This window comes from Salminus brasiliensis, chromosome 12 (assembly GCF_030463535.1).
Source record: "Salminus brasiliensis chromosome 12, fSalBra1.hap2, whole genome shotgun sequence".
Lineage (NCBI taxonomy): Eukaryota > Metazoa > Chordata > Actinopteri > Characiformes > Bryconidae > Salminus > Salminus brasiliensis.
Window position 1 is genome coordinate 29,867,100 of NC_132889.1, and position 17,766 is coordinate 29,884,865.

Consider the following 17,766-nt stretch of genomic DNA (forward strand, 5'->3'; position numbering starts at 1 on the left):
TTGCTAGTTATGGAGCGACTCTCTGAGAATAGGAAAGCTTTTCCACATGGTCGATTCAAAGACTTGATTTCCAGGTGATCATGTGTATATGTAAGAGTGTGTGTGTGTGTGTGAGAGAGAGAAAGAGAAAGAGAGAGAGAGAGAAAGAGAGAGAGAGAAAGAGAGAGTGTCGTTCATAAAAGCTGCTGAGCTGTGACCTGATATGGCCTCCTCCCCACAGTGGAAGATTCTGTGGTGAACGTTGAGTAAAGCTGTTGGCTCTTCTCAGACTGTCTCTGCGCTCGGCTGCTGGACAGTTTGGCTTCGCAGTGCACCGTAATTTAGAGCGCAAAACATAAAATACATCACCTACAGTTCTGCACCTCGACTGAGGAAGACTCTCAGAGAAGGAGAAAGCCTGCGTCCTCTGAGTTCCTTCTCAACACACCCACCCACACACACACACACACACACTGCATCTGCAATAAAGCAGGTTTCATTTGCTTTGGGGAAAAAGTGAGCAGCAGCTTAAACGCAGGAAGAACCGAGAGGCCAGGCGTAAAGTGAGCTATGAAAGAACCTTTACAGAAGACAGACAGAGACAGACAGAGAGAGAGAGAGAGAGAGAGAGAATGAAAAAGAGGGAGAGAGAGACCGTACAATAGAGTACAGAGGCAGAGCAATGTAGACCAAAGAGAAAGAGAGAGAGGGAGAGATGGAGATAGAGAGAGAGGGGGGGGGGGGGGGTAGTTAGAACCAGATAGTAATAGAGAAAGAGAAAGAGTGTAATATACAAAGAGAACGAGATATAAAGAGTAATAGAGAAAAACAGAAACAGGGAGAGATCAAGGGAGAGTGTGTGTCAGGGTAGCAAAAACACAGCTGTAGTGGACAGAGAGTGGAGCACCAACCCAAAGCCCCAAACCAAACACACACTCTCCACACTGACCACACCGAGTCTGAATAAAGAAAATAAGAGAGCTGAGAAGAAAGAAGAATAAACAGTGGACGCCACTCCACAGCAAACCCACACGTGTGCGTTCACATCTACTATCAGTAATCTCTCAGCAAGTATGAGAAACTCATTCAGTTTCTACATGAGATGTAGATGATAGGTCTACATGACACCTATCTACAGGATATCTTGCTGCTTGATATGACTGTGATTATATTTGTACATTTTTGTAAATATATAAATAATATTGCGTGCAAAAGATCAATGCATGGGTCAATCAAGAAAGTGAAATGGCTAAAGACGATGGCCTGCATTTAGACATGAAAACACATGAACAAAAAAGTCCTCTGTAGCAGAACAGGAATGATAACCTGAATATTCTGGTGTATTCTGGAGCACTCTGAAGCTGAAATGCAGGGGGAAAGGGTTGTAGAATTAATTGCGTTCAACTATGCAAATTTGCATCACGCCCAAGTACCCCAGCATTGAGCTGTGGAGCAGTGGAACTGGGCTCTCTGGAATGATGGTTGGTGCTCGGGAAGAGGTGGGGTGGTGATCATCCAACATCCTGACCTCACTAATGCTTTCGTCACTAAATGCAATCAAATCCTCACAGCAATGATCTAACAGAAAGCCTCCAACAAAAGTAGGATAAACTCTATTTAATACCCTATTTAATAACAGTGTATATCCCAATATTTTGTCTATACAGTGTATGTAGATTTTACATGTACATTTCATGCCCAAAATCTCGCTTTATTGTTCACTGTAAAAAACGTAAAGCAGGCCAACTTAAAATGATGATTACAAAGTCTTAATTTCAATTAATTTAACTTTTTAGTTTTAGTCAAAAGCCAATTTACATTTTCCAGTTTTGCATCTCAGTTTAGTCATGACTACATATTGAGTTGAGACTCAGAAACATTACTAAATGATCTCCATACTGTGTGAGATGTTTAGTCTGTGGCTCCTCCCCCTCAGTCTATTTACTGTTTATTCCCATCTACAGGTTAGAACTCCCCCCTGTCACATGACATCCTCAGACTGGGAGGCTTGTGACAGTGGGGTGCTGAGCCCTTGCTGGGATTTCAACTTATGATCTCCTCACACTTGATGTTTAGGCAGTTAGACCGTAGGGCCACTCTAGAGCTGTGAAATTACCCTACATAAAAAAACACAGTTCTGAGTAAATTAACCTTTCTGACCTTTCTTGGACACAAAAATGTAGACTCAAGCGTCCCAGCTTTAGGGTGGCACAAGTGTCTAACTGCCTGCATGTTAAAAGAGTCCTAACCTACAGATGGGAGTGAACACAATTAAAGGGGTGACGACACAGACTAAACAGTTCACCGAATAATTAAGCATAAGCAATAATAAAATTTTTGAGGCTCAACTTTATATGTATTGTTGACCAAACAAACGAGTCAAAAATGTGAGTTTTTGAGAGAACTTCTGACTGAACTAAGTTAGGGTTAACTAAAAAAAATGCTGTGCAATCATTTACAGTATCATTTAAAATTATTATAGCCTACATATGGCCAGTCTTATTTACACCGTTGACTTCATCTGGGACATCTTGGACCCCAACGATCACCACTTAGAGTGTAATTTGAAGATGATCAATTTCAGATTAGAGCTTTATATGAGCCGGTTTCCCGTTTCTTCTGTATGTGCATAATTTCAACAATAACTGACTTTTGTTTGGGTGCATAAATACCTTATTATCATACCTTGATTCATCAAAACATGCACAGAAACACCCTGGACCCAATCTGGACCTGTGATAAAATATTTTCATCACAGTTCTCCAATATTCTGCAGCCCTAATGAATACTTATCACATATATGCATACTTATAGCGCACCCTTGGGTTAAACTCTCAAACTGCAGGCTTATAAATTAAGGCCTCTTGCTGTTTAAGAAAATAGCAATATCCAGCCCCAACACACAGTAAAGACATACACACACCCCTACATGCATCACCATGAGCTCAGTACTGCGCTAATGATGATGATGACAATAATTGTTGTGGACCTGTAAAGGTTTTTCCATAAACACACACAAAGTCGAAACCGAGACAAAGGCAGCCAGGCCACAGTTTGCTACTAATATCTCCTGCCTTCCTCTACTGATTGTGAGTGAATGGTCTGGTCAGACTGCGGTCAGCTCACCCAGCCACTGCCCCCGGAACACACAATGGGACTGAGTGAACAACCAGCTGGAGTGAAGCCGTAACTCATTACAGAGTGTGCGTCTGTGTTTTGAGAAATGTGTTGCTCTCTGTGTCTGTGTGTGTGGTACATGTGTGTGTGTGTATGTCTGTGTGTGTGTGTACTTTGGGCAGTGTAAGCAAATATAATTACTGCCCTCCTCTTCTGCCCTATCTACACTATAAAAGGGAGCACATTGAATTTATGTGTATTTAAATGTGTACCTCATTTCCACAAAAGTAAAACACAGTACATCAACAAAAGTGCTGCCGAAAATGAGTAAATTAGAGGCTTAAAGGTTAGATAAGGCTACTGGAAAGTCTAGTCCGATTCCCAGGGCCGGCATCCACAGCTGAATTGCCCTTGGGCAAGGCATCTAACCCCCAACTGCGCTAGTGTGTGTGTGTGTGGGGGGGGGTCACTGCCACTGATGGGTTAAATGCGATGGCTGAATTCTGCTGTAATGCTGTGCAACAGCAGCGGTCAAGTGTACTTAAAACTGTGTTACATTTGGATATAATACACCATATGTCCAAATGTTTGTGGACACCCCTTCTAATGAATACATTTAGCTACTTTAAATTACACCCATTTCTGACACAGCTAGTCTAGTCCCTTTAAAGAAGTATCACCAATAGAATAGGACTCTGGAGCAGATCAAAATTAACCTATTGGCACCATGCCTGATTCCAGGGCTAGAGGGGATTAAAGTCCCACAGCATTGAGCTGTGGAGCAGTGGAACTGTGTTCTCTGGAATGATGGTCGGTGCTCTATCCAGTAGTTTTGAGATAAATTGGGGTGGTGATCATCCTGACCATCCTGACCTCACTAACACTTTTGCTGAACGCAATCAAATCCTCACAGCAATGCTCCAAAATCTAGTAGAAAGTCTTCCCTGGACAGTAGAGACAGCTACCCCAACAGAAAAGCAGGATAATATCGTTTTTAATACTCTTGAAACAGTAAATGAGCAGGTGTCCCAATACTTCTGTCCATATAGTGTATGTAAATTTGACTGAAGTAACTTCAATGCATTGCTTTTTTTTCACTGCTCACTGCATGAGAAGGCCAGATCACTTGAGCCACAAATGTGTGCTAACTAGGACAAAGCCCTGGCAGTTGGGAGTCTTCGGAAAAATCCAAACAGGAGAAAAAAGAAAATAGAAAAAGGAGTTTTGAACAACGATGAATCTTTCCATGAGGCAACGATTCCGCATTTAATGAAACCCAATCTGTGACAGGCGTGGATTAGATGACTCCTTCCATCTGTGTTTTCACCCCTCGTTCTCCTGCTGAACCCAATTCACCTTCTCTCGACTCAACATGCGAGTCACGTGACCCCGGGGAGGCTTGTGATTAGTGGAAGCCAGACAGCTTTTATTACATCACAATAGGCGGAACGCCACCTTTAAAGACAGCCGTCTCCTGAGCCGCCTTGTAAACTTCAAAGGCTTTTTTTTTTGACACTGCAGGCTGAACAATTAGCCACAGACGGATGAAGGGGATGTACGTTTTTTTGCGATTCACTTCAAACCATCTTAATACTGACACGCTGAAATTGGGGGGGATGTTCCTGCATAGTATTGATAAAATGGAAATTCAAAAAACGAAATGCAAGCAATTTGATGATGAAATCCCTGTGCAATAATCTACCACAGTTGCAGAGATGTGCTGCACCGAGGGGCTCTGCTGCCTTTTGGTGGGTTATTTTACCATTTATAATGTTGTTATATATTTATAAGGCCTGAACAAGAAAAAGGGTAATGTCAGCTTTTATCACGCATTGCCATCATACACTGTGCACAGGCTATATTTGGTCATGAACTCTGAACTCTGAACTGAATTAACAGAGATCAGGCCATATATATACATTAGCAAGGGTAAGATATAGCAGGTAATGGTGCAGTTAAACATAAACCTATTGGTACCATGCCTAATGCCAGGTGTGAGCTAGAAGGGTATAAGACCCCCAGTATTGAGCTGTGGAGTAGTGGAACTGTGTTCTCTGGAATGATGGTGCTCCATCCAATACTTTTGGAATGAGTTCGGGAGTTGGGGATGAGGTAGGGTGTTGATCATCCAACATCCTGATTTCACTAACGCTCTTGTTGTTGAATGCACTCCAGTCCTCACAGCAAAGCTTGTATCTAGTAGAAAGCCTTCCCTGGACAGTACAGACAGTAACTCCAACAAAAGCAAGATAAATAATTCAATAAAAATGCCACGTGTCCCAATACTTTTGTCCATATAGTGCATATTCAAAGGTGGTAAACCTTAATCCGGTTATTCAAACTGAAAGCTTTCCTGTATCATAAAGCCCTCTCTCACTTGGCTTTGAGACTGTTACCACAGTGAAGGCCACTGGCAGGACATGCTGGCTGAACGCGAGTGGTGCAGACTGATTGGATGACCACACGAATCTCCTCGGAGGGGGCTCACTTACATAATGCTGCTTTTGGCTTCATTAGCGGCTAAGTGCTGGGAACCTACTTTGAGAGATTCAAATCATTCTGATTTCACTGTGACCTTCACAGAGCATATGGTGACTGTCAAGGTGCAAAGAGGAAATCTGATGCAGTGAATGAGGTCAAATAGGAGTTTGTCAGTGATCAATGACCCGTGGGGCATTACTGTTATTCCATTGGGAGCCACTCAATGTGCAAGAAGCCCATTCTTTGTACACCTTCACTATGGATGCTACCACCCTTCGCCCAGGTTTGGACTGAAGTCTGCCTGGAAGGTCACAGATGCCGCACTTCGTGGGATGTTAGTAGTAAAGGTTTGCCAAGAATGGACAAGAATAGACAGTTAACACAAACTCTATAATGAACACCTTCCTTCACCTAGTACTGTCCAGTCCATGCCATAACATCTTCCTAATGCGCCTTCTGGTTGGTCTTCTAGTATCTGCTCGCATGAGATTCAAAACCCTGATGTTGGCCTACAAAGCCAAGAATGGACCTTTCCCCTCTGTACTTGATGGCAAAGGTTAAAATCCAATCTGTTTCTAGAGCCCTTCAAGCTTCAAGTACTGCTCAGCTTGACCCGCCATCCTGCTCGGCTTGATCCACGGAAGACAGGCATCCAGGCTTTTTTCTGTCCTGGCACCGACGTGGTGGAACAAACTTTCCCTGTTTCTTCAAACGCTGACTGAAGAGTACTTGGGCGAAGTGTTGTGCTGAGTATTGTTGTCTCCAAATTGACTTTTGTATTTAGTAGTATCTAATCTAAGGTATCTTTGGATTGTAGTCTAAACAAACTAGCTAAGGGTAATTAAGTCTGAGGAAACTTTGGAGACGAGCGTCTGCTAAACGCCTGCCTTAAATGTAAATGTAGTGTAATCCGAACCAAGGGTGGTGATTCCCACTATTAGCTAGGTGGTCATAATATGCTGATATGACTGTGTAGATGTTCTAGAGGTTCTACATGACAGCTATAAAGGCTTGCTGCTTGACTCTGTAGCTGTAACCTGCTGTTAGAAAGCTACTGCAAACCACTAGGAATGTATTTATAGATATGGTGAAATTACAGTCACATTTGCGAGAAATTTACAGTAAATGACTGTCTACTGAGCTCCTGTAGGAGATGACTTTCAGTGTTTTAATTACAGCCTACTGCTGTGTAGCGTGCACAGAGGAGCAGAGCTCTGTCACAGCGACCCTGTGGTCTGAGGTTCTGTGAAGTCACAGCATACTGCTGTAATTTCAGGTTTAATTTGGTACATGTGCTGTGAAAGAAGTGCAACTATTTCCCAGCTATTTACTGTAAACATGCAGTGAGGTTTATTAGAGCGCAGCAATAACACAGACTTTAAGGTGCTTTGGATGCCAGAGTTGCAGGACCTACAGAGATATGCTAATATGACCTGAATGCCGCCAAACGAAATACAGAAAGAACGAACGTAGCAGAAGAGAGTTAAACAAACGTGCTTGCTGGATGGCCTGCGAGGGCCGGCGGCTCACTTGGTAGAGTGTGAACTTAGTCATCCATTATAGTGTGGTCTTCTCAAGTTCTGCTTCTGCTTCTACCAGCTCACTGAAGGTTTTATTATGACAGATGTTGGGGGGTTGAGTGTGAAGTAGTGTGGAAAAGGATTGAGGGAAAAAAGGAAGCGACGAAAAAAAAAAAAGAAAACAGAACCGACAAGGAATAGAGGGAAGAGAGAGAAGTCAGGGTTTTATATAGATGATCCTTTTGTTCTGTAAACACAAAAAAACGACACACAGGAAATTCCGGCAGCTGTTTGTTTCTTCACTCCCTCTGCCTCAGCCAACGAGTGCTGACGAAGAATCCGTTTTCGTTTGGTTACATGACTGAGTCAATAGAGCTAAATGGAGCACTGCTGCAGAGCTGCTGGATCAGAAAATGGCCCCAGGTCTGACTCTACTGGTTTCCACTCGCCATCAGTCTATATCACGGAAATACAACAACGGCTGCCCGCTGACCTGCAGGCCAGATATTGATTTTGAGATGACATTAAAGCCACAATTTGATATTTATTTGTTTTGATGAGAGGTGACCGCATGCCAAGCCAATGCTGGGATCTCATGTATCCTGATGTTTGTCTTGTTATGTAATATTAGGACACCGTCAATAACTCAAGTCTCCAGGGCAGCATTCAGGTTAATATCAGCCCAAGGTTATACTGACCAAGAATTAGTGCTGAGTATTAGCACTGGCATCACACAATAATACTAGTTTTAGTTTTAGTGGTATTAACAGAAGACAGAAACATACATACTGAGTGTCTTTTGCTGTGTGATTCGATTTGTTTAGAAAGATATCGTCCAAAAACCTTATCTTCCAAAACGCCCTTACTGGAAGTCTGATTTCAATCTGGGTTATGTTTACAGTAGTGTGCAAAAGTTCCTTTGGTGCAATTTTAAGATGAGTAAAAAATACCTGTGACAGTAGTATAATAATACTGGCCACAATATTATTGAACTTTACAATATTTTTTGGTCATATTTTTGGAAATTCCTGTAGAAAAAAAGGCATATATACATATACTGGCATTTATATGGTATAATATATAGACTGTAAATCGTCGCTGTCCAATAAAAAGCATGTATCTCCAAGAAAGTGACTTTATAGAAGGCAAAAATGCTCTTAACTTTGAATGGAAGTCAATGTAAAATAAACTTATTCCAAGTAATATAGAGCATTTCTATTGGTCCATTCATCCAGAATTATGTACACAGGGTACAGAAGCAGCTACAGGGTTCAAACCATGGAGAAAACGAAAGATTTTCATTGCACAGCAGCGACATCTAAATGTATTACCGTCTTATAGTAACCTATAAAACTAGTGTAGTATGATGGAGTAAACTATAGGATAGGATGTATAGGATACATGCAGTATTTTTATAAGAGGAACAAAACAGACCACTCAAAACAACCTAAGTCAGGTTTGTCAGCCCGTCTTTCAGCCTGCAGTACCAGTACTCTGTAATGGAAAACAAATACCACCCAGCAGTACTTCACATTCTTTCAGGTTGAATAACAAACCATTTTTTTCAGAGCCCACTTGATGGTGTAAACTGTTCTTAGCAAACAGACAGCCTTTAAAAAACAGTGTCATTTATCTACAAAGTCTCTCATTGACTCAAAGGAAATTCTGTCGAAATAAGCAGTATTTTTAGAAGAGGAACAAATAAGAGCACTCAAAATGAGCTATGTCAGGTTTGTATGGAATCATTTTAGCTTAGCGTACCAGTACTCTGGAACCATGTGCACTAGGGCTGGGCGATACAGTAAAAATATTATATTGCGATATTTAAAGACATTTTTATAATACACAATATTAATCACGATGCACATTATTGCAGAACAATTGTATCAGTAGCCACAGATTCTTAAAAACTACTATTCAAATACTGATTTTTACTTAAAATGTGTTGACCAATCACACATGCTTTGTGTAATGTTCTTTAAGCACTGACCATATCACGGCTATGCTTAGAAAAGCATACTGTGTATCACAATAAGAAAATTGATCACAATATAATAAATTATTTTCCTATTGCTCAGCTCTGCCCAGTACTATCCTGCGTTGTCTGTTAGGCTGAATAACAGAACTCTTTTTTTATTTGTGATTTTTTTTTACATAAACAGTGTAATTCATCTATAAATTCAGTCTTTCATCCAAATATGCATTATTAACTGTTCAGTCCTAAAAATGAACTCAGTTACTTTTCTCCTAGGTCTACCTTTCCTCCAGGCTGTTGTGTCTGACCAACATGTTAATGTTGAGTTTGAGCCTGAGGTAGCATCGCTTTTTGAGGTAGCACTTTTTTTTGGGGGGGGGGGGGGGGGCTCCATAGAAATGTGCTTGAAATAGTGCTACATGGCAGCTGATGACACAGAGGTGGCACAGAGGCCTGTCTCACCAATTTCCGTAAGGGAAAAACTAGCATCCACACAAGCTTTAAAGAAATACTGCTGGTTATCAAGCACAATTAAACAGATGTTCTGGTGCTTGCTAAGGTAAAACTGTAACATTACCACGTCTATGAATTTTTTTTTTTATGATCTTCCTGATCTGGCTAGCCACAACACAGAGTAGCCCACAGAAGCAGAAACAGTATGTACAGTACAGCTCCTGTGTACAGTATTCAGGGCTCTCTCTTTTAATGGTTGTTTATGTCATTTGTCTGTTCTTTATGCATTGCTGTGCACTCAATTAAATGAATAACTTTAATGTACTACATTTCCACTCTGTTAAATAAAGTTAACACAGCTGCATCACCCTGGAAAGTGGTAGTTAAACTTTTTCTTCAAGTTTTCTTTGCATTCAAATAAATACATTAAATTTAATAATCAATTTTTCTGTCAAATACTTACTTACAGACACCACTGGATGTATTTAATATCCTTTTTTTTAGCTCCTGCTTCTTATCACAGACACAGCTGCACTTTTCAACACGACTAGGTATCGTCGCTGTCACGCAAGAACCTCGCATCTCCACAACAGTAGCTAGCTAACTTTACAGAAGAAGGGGAAAAGCGCCCTGACTTTCAATGGAAATCAATGCAAAACATTTTTTATTCCAAGTATTTTTGGAGCATTTCTATTGATCTATTCATCATGAAATAGTGATATAATGTAAAAAAAAAAAAACTTAAAAAAAAAAACTGCCAGATTCAGATTATGTCAAAAAGTGCAAATCGACGATATTTGCAGTTATGCATGTCTTATTACAGTTAACGATGCTACAGGTTATCATTGCAACTACTTTGGCAGTATTGCATGTGAAGCCCATTAAACTGCAGAAAAAACCTCGTACAGCTCCCTTCCCCTCCCCCCCTTCCCTCCACATCTGGTTCCACTCAAACTTTGGACTTTTCTGTAGCATTCCGGAGCATCGCTGAAGACCCACTGCCAACACAGCCAAGTTAAGAGTGCCCAATGTCCCACAGAAGCAAAACCTGAACCTTGAAGACGCACCTCACTGCACTTCCAAGCGCGTCTCCGTGCACTTCGGGTCATTACTGAGAGTGGACGAGACAAAAACGTGCTTTTAAACCGGTGTGTTTTCTTACCTGCGAGCGCGGTGTCCGCGTGCAGACTCAACAGCGATAAATATAAAGTGCATCTGCAAAAGTGAAGAACGCTTTTCCACGAGGGTTTGTGCTTCTCCCGGCGATGCATGGCTGCAGTGAGTGGGGGAAAGCAAGACTGAAGAGTGGCAAGAAAGAAAGAAAGAAGGGGGGGGGGGGGGGTAGAGAGAGAGAGAGAGAGAGAGAGAGAGAGAGAGATTCCTCCTGTCCTGTAAAAGTAAGTGTCCGGAGTGGGAGACGGCGTGTGCGCGAGCGCGCGCCCCTGTATGTGAGTGTGTGGAGTGGGTTTTTATTCCTGCCTGAACCCCTGCACCCCTCCAGACCTCCAGCTCGACTCAATGAGCTCGCGCACACACACACACACACACACGCACACACACACAAATACTCGTGGCCGACGGAAGGCGGAGATCAGGGTTTGATTGACAGCCCGACACCCGGGGTAAATCTGTGAAGACGCCAGGAGTCGTGCAGCGTTCAGGTGCGCCACAGAAGGTTGTCTGTCTGTACCAGATGGTTTACTCGTAAACTGAAGTAAATACGACTTCGGGTGCTTGTTGAAAGACACACCAGCGTGCAATGGAGGTGGAGATAAAATATCAAGCGTTTTCTTTGCTAAACTGATCACTTAGAAACACAGCAGGTATGGTTTTGATCGATTTTATTGACAAGTTTAAAGGAAAAGGTGAAAGGCTCCATTATAACATCGTACACCAGTGTTTTCTACAGAATCCTGGATTTTGCATTTGTAAATACGACTCGAGTGCAGCGTACAAGTGGGAAAGTTGGTGTTTTCCAGGGTCCAGCATCAGTTGGAAAGCTGCATTAAGCTACATTACGCGATGAGAAACTCACCAGCTTATCTCACACACTCACTCACACGCTCACACACCGAGTGAAGGCGGAGATCAGGGTTTGATTGACAGCCCGACACCCCGAGTCAATCTGCGAAGAAGCCATGCAGCCGTGCAGCGTTCAGGTGCTCCTCGGAAGGCTGTATGTCTGTACCAGATGGTTACCTAATAAATGTAGTTAGTACCTATCCAGCTTTTTTTTTCTTTTTTTTTTAAATATTATATATATATATATATGTATATGTTAGGAATACTTTTGTTTATTTCCATTGGCAAGTTTAACGTTTTTAAATGGGTAACAGGCGAGATTCAGCTCGTAAACTAGTGTATTAGTGTATATGTCCCAGTTTCCAACATCACCCGGAACGCTGCATTACACTGAGAGGAACTCGCCAGGTTATCCAAAGCTAACCGGGTCCTCCCCGTATTATGTCTCTCGGCAGCTAACGTCGTTTTACAACCTAAATTGTTTGTAATTCAGACAGAAAGAGGCATGAGAGGGCTGTGAGGGATCTGGCTGTAGCCGAATTAGCCTCAGCAGCAGCAGCAGCAGCAGCAGCAGCTGGATTCAGCCCCTACTAAGGCTCGGTTAGCCTTAGCTGTCCCTGCCCACGTCACCACGCTGGGCTGCTCACTGTAGAGACCAGGCCACTAAAACAATAGCTAGCTCGACCACTGTTCAGACAGCACTGTCCACTGACTATACCAACAGACATCAGCTGCAGCTCATGAGAATCTCAGATACATTCATCACAGACAAAACACACTTTTTATGGGGTATTTGCATTCCCTCTGTGGGTGTATAGGAGCTTCAATCCAACAGAGAAATAATCAGTGGTAAAACCTGTGAAATAATGCTTAACATTAGTTTTTCCAGAAACATTAAACCTGGAGTTCAGAAGTAGCAGCTCCAGACTGTACTGCACTAATACATGCAGCTTTTTTAAAACCCCAACAGAGCTAACAAATTCTTTATGAGGAAAAAGTAAAATGCTTATCTACCAAAAAACAACAACTTTATAATAGAATGAAATAATGTATTAACTTTTAATAGAAGTCAATGTAAAAAGATTTTATTCAAGTCATTTTAGATCATTTCTGTTGGTCCATCTATCAGGAACATTTTACACAATGTAAAGAACAACTGCCAGATTCAAAAAGTCAAGAATGACAAAAGTGGAGATAGATTGGGCAACGTTTTGGATGAATGTATTTTTTACTATAAGAAACTCTCAGATATCAACCCCAATATTTATACTAGTAAGAATTTCAGACCTATTGACATATAAAGCCATTGATATCCTTAATGTCAGTTTGTCTGGTCATATGTTACCATTGCTTTACATGGAGTTTCACTCTCTCTTATCTACAATATATATATATGGATTATTATGCATTTTGGCTAGTAATAATAATATTATTGATATCGAACTAATTTCTAGTGGTCAGATTTACAGTGGAGATACCCGTAACAGGAGAGTTTACTAGTAAAACTGTAATTACAGGTAAAAGAGAGTGAAACTCCATGTAAATCAATAGTAACATATGACCAGACAAAATGACACTACGGATATGTAGTTCTAGAAATATGACTAGTCTAGAATAGTGTTGTTAATCTGTAGGTCTGATATTATTACTAGTAAATTCAGTTAATATACGAGAGCTGAAATGAGAGATTTCTACTTAATAAATAAAACGGAGATCTTAATCTTGAGTTTGTTTTGAGTTAGGACTTGTTTTACTGGTGTGATTTTAGGCTAAAATGCCTTGCATTGTTTTTTTCAGGATAGTCACTATATTCTGTATTGCCTCAATGCTCTCTGTCTTTACTCCAAGATTTCTTAATATTACAGAAGTACTCCTAAAGTAAAAAAAAAAAGAAAAAAGTATTTTTAATGAAAAGGTCCATATCATGGCTGTCATTCAAAACATTTATATTATAGTATTGTATTGTATTATATACTATAATAAGACTATAAGTATTACAGGAATATGATATATACTGTAGAGGCAAATATATAGATTATCATGGAACTATATAGCACCTTAAAATTATTACTGTCTCACAAGAACCTCCAAATCAATTTTTGTTCTTCAGTTGTTGGCTGTGTAAATCTGGCAGTTGTTCCAAAACAAACAAAATCAATCATCAAATTATGGCTTCATCAGCTTTTAAGTGGATGATTTTTCTTTCACATTCACAAACACACAAGGTATATTTTTTAAGGCCTGCAACTAGGGCAGTGTCTAAAGAGGAAAAAACTATACGCTGGGTGAAAGCAGTAGAAAAAAGTATGATTGTGATGATTATGAATGAATATAATGATATGGATGAAACCTCACCTTGCAAAACACATGTTGTCAATGTGACTTGTTGACAAAGACTGGACTGACGAGAGGGCATGTGGAGAGCAAGCCCACAGTGTATGCAGGCCTTTTCTGTAGATAAGAACTCTGTAATCAAGATTCTGTTCTCCATCCCTTTGGCCATTTTGTATCATCTGGGAATCCCAGGAGAAAATGTGTGTGTGAGAGCGAAAGCGAGAGTTCATTGCTGTATATGTGTGTATATATCGATGTAGGATCAAGACAGTGTGGACACTAGCACTGTGTAGGCCAGTTATCTAGGCCCCTATCTAGTCTCCACAACATTTTTGAGTGTCTTCCAAATATGTGTGTTTTGTCTAACTCTGAAGACAGCAAACCTCAAGAAGTGTTCTAATCTGTGTATTTCTTTGTTTTTAATATATATATATATTTTTCATTTTACCTCCCCAATTTTAAATTAGCCAATTACCCAAACCACTCGTTAGTACTCTCCCCCACTGAGACGTAAATTTCTTAGAGCGCGTGGACTGACACATGCCTACTCTGACACATGCGCCTCTTTTCGAACTCTGAAACGTGCTCAGAGGAAAGGGCTGGGTACCTAGCCAGGTGTTGTGCATTGGCGCCGGCCACCCAGCTTTGGCATTGTCAGACGTCCTTGCCGGCCAGCATCACACTACAGTGATGCTTATCAAACCTCCACCCTGTGCAAACACACCCTGCTCTTATATACTTACTGAAACTGTGACCTACCATCCTACCATCCAATGGCTATATGTAAATGGTCATGTGGACATCTGTGCAATAATCTATGTATAGTGTAATATATATATATATATATATATATAAACGTTTCACACACTTTTACACCTGTGTCAATGTGATGTGACAAAGAGCAAGGCCAATTGTGCTCTCTCAGGCTCTGGCTGCTGATGGCGAGTAGCGTGGCCCAGGATTCAAACCAGCAGTCAGCTCATAGTGGTAGTGTCTTAGTTTGCCGGACCACTCTGAACCTCCTGATCTGCATATATCTGAGTTAGAAAATCTCCATGAGCAGACAGTTAAGCACAAAGCTGAACATTTGTGTGGTTTTGTGACTGTAAAAACAACCAGAATTCTTAAACCATCATTTTCTTTTGTTGCTGTTCTTTTAAGATAGCTTGTTTAAGAGACTGAGATCAGAGCAGGGTCATCTAAAATGTACAAAAATTTTTTTTTAAAAAGGTGCACGTATTTGTCACTGTACAGTATACAGCGAAATGTGTCCTCCACATTTAACCCATCTGGTAGTGAACACACACTCACACACACACACCCAGAGCGGTGGGCAGCCAACTCCAGCACCCGGGGAGCAGAGAGGGTAAAGGGCCTTGCTCAAGGGCCCAACAGTGGCAGCTTGGCAGCTTGCTGAGCCCGGGAATCGAACCCACAACCCTGTTATCGATATCCCGGCGCTCTAACCGCTGAGCCACCACCCCATGGTGGGGCAGTGGTGCCTGTTGTTGGCTGTTGTTGGCATATTGTGTGTGTGTATGAGGTGGGGCATTCTAGCTCTCAAAGGCTGATAGGATTCACTATTGAAATTCAATACTTTGAGCATCTACAGAAACACAGCACTTAAGTACTATCAGGTTTTGGGCCAAAAGGCATGTTTGTTCTAGAAATCTACACAGGCAGTCTAGTGACTTCACTATCACAGTCTGTGATTCACTGATTCAGTGCCCTTTGAAAAGTCACTTCAGAGAAATCAACATAGAAAAATGTCCAGCTTTTTTACAGCTTATTTTGTTCAGTAATGAAAAAAAGGAAGCCATCCTGAAAATAAAAAAAATAAAAAAAAAGTCATTAAAATAAACAGGGTTGCAAAAATTATCAGGCCCCAGTGTACATCAGTCTGTTTAGACATGTCCCTTCCAATTTTACACAACTAAATGTTCCTTGAAAAAAAGTTCAGTCAATATTTTGTGGTGACTGGCAATGAATTGTTCTGTCCAAGTCCATCCACAGATTTACATTTAGGTCAGGACTCTGATCTGGCCACTAAAGAACAATCATCTTTGGACTGGACTTGGTAGACTTTGAATGTACTTGGTAGCATCCATTTTTCCTTCAATCCTGACTAATTGGTTTTCAGTTCAGTTTTGGGCTTATCTGACCATAAAACCTTTTGCCAAATGGCATTAGAATCTTCCATGTGTTTTTGACAAACCGCAAACAAAACTCAGCGTAGAACTTTTTCAGGAACGGCTTCCTTCTTGCTCCCCTGCCGCTACACAGACCAGCTTTATGTAAAGATTGTCATCATGTGCATAGAATGAGCAATCTTAGCCATACAGACTTGGCAGTGCTTCAAAGTTGTTATTAGCCTCTAGGTAGCTTCCCTGATCAATATCCTTTTGGTTGTGGTGTTCGGAAGGACAGTGCCATTCAGGGGAAAGTCACTGTTAAAGTCACTGAATCTTCTTGTATCATTTTTCTAACTTCAGTTCATTTTGATATCATCTTTCCAACCGTGGGTAATTTGTGTTAGTGGAATCAAATCCACTTTTGCCAGGCGTGGGCCCATTAGCCTGGTGTGTGATTGGTTGTACCTGAGCAAGTTTAGAACGGTTCCCAGAACCCACTGAGTGGTCGTCTTTTGTTGTTTCTCAACCTGGGTCCTGGAGGCAGAGAAACCACTTGAATGGAAAGGACAGGGGATTGGGATCATGATTTTCTGTAGACACTGTATATACACCCACTTTCAGCACCTAGGACTCAAGTGTGGTTTAAGCCACACTTAACTTCTGTGATATTTTGGTAGACCTGTGACTCGTCTAGGACCAGTCTAGATATGGACTCACAAACCTAATGTGTTGGTTGCAGTTTTGTCTCTGTAGGACAGAAAACAGACAAACATTTTTAAAGGGATCATTACATTTACACTGGTGGTACTTAGAAGATGATGAAGATGTTGTTCATTTCATCATGGAGTGTATGTAGTGTTACGTGAACATAAAGTCTTGCCCAAGGACTCTTATTGGTCTTATTGGTCACGGACAGCAGTCACCCAGCAGAGGTGCTACATCTGTGCTGGCTACACTTTTCAGTGGTGCTGTGCTGTCCGTGGTTTTTACAGTCATTGGGCAAATCCTTCTTTTCCAAAATTAGAACAACCATCTTCATTTATAGAGGGCTGCCGTCATCCATTCAGATTGACAGCGATGACACTAAGCCAAATACAAATGATGTAAATATCGGTCTAGCTTTAGTCTACCTTATCTGAAGATGCAAGGGAACAGCACAGCTCTTAAAAAACTACAGGCCCATTTAGGAGAATACTTGAGCACAAATGTTTAGGAAACTGAAGTGGTTTATGCGAATGTTTCATCACTAAATGTCTCTTTACATTCCACACCAGGATGAAATGACTCAAACCATTAAGCAGAAAGTAACGCAACATCAAGCTTCACCCCAATATTAATGACCTAGCGGAATTGAACCCAAAGCAACTTTAGCCCTGCCTACAGACTCACGAATCCAGCTTTGAAGTTCTTCTTCAATAAATATCTGAACAGTTCAAAGCAAGACACGAGTGTGCAGAACTTTTAACCAATAGTATTTAATGATCATTGCCATTTCTGCCCTGTATCCCCGTAACTATCGCCCCTCCCACACCCCCCCCCCCCCCTTGGGTCCCTCCAAAAAGTCCTCTTCCCCACACAGTAGACAATCAGGACCAGGAATTAGCTATTTAAAACAGACCTAAATAAATATGAGCATGTGTGTATGTATTCAGATGTGTGTGTGTGTGTGTACGTGTACAAGTGTGCTAGAACTTAAAATTATGGAAAAGGTAAAAAGAAAAAAAGAAATCCAACTTAATTTCAATTTTTTTTG

General features: G+C 41.1%; 1 protein-coding gene across 1 annotated transcript in view; it reads right to left on the reverse strand.

Annotated features, from left to right (window-relative positions):
* Positions 1–10,860, reverse strand: part of mrc2 (mannose receptor, C-type 2) — a 45,374-nt gene extending 34,514 nt beyond the window's left edge. The window contains exon 1 of the mRNA XM_072693171.1: positions 10,688–10,860. Coding sequence (XP_072549272.1) covers positions 10,688–10,796 — 109 coding nt within the window. The 5' untranslated portion in view covers positions 10,797–10,860. The remainder of the gene's footprint in view (positions 1–10,687) is intronic.
* Between the last annotated feature and the right edge of the window lie 6,906 nt (positions 10,861–17,766).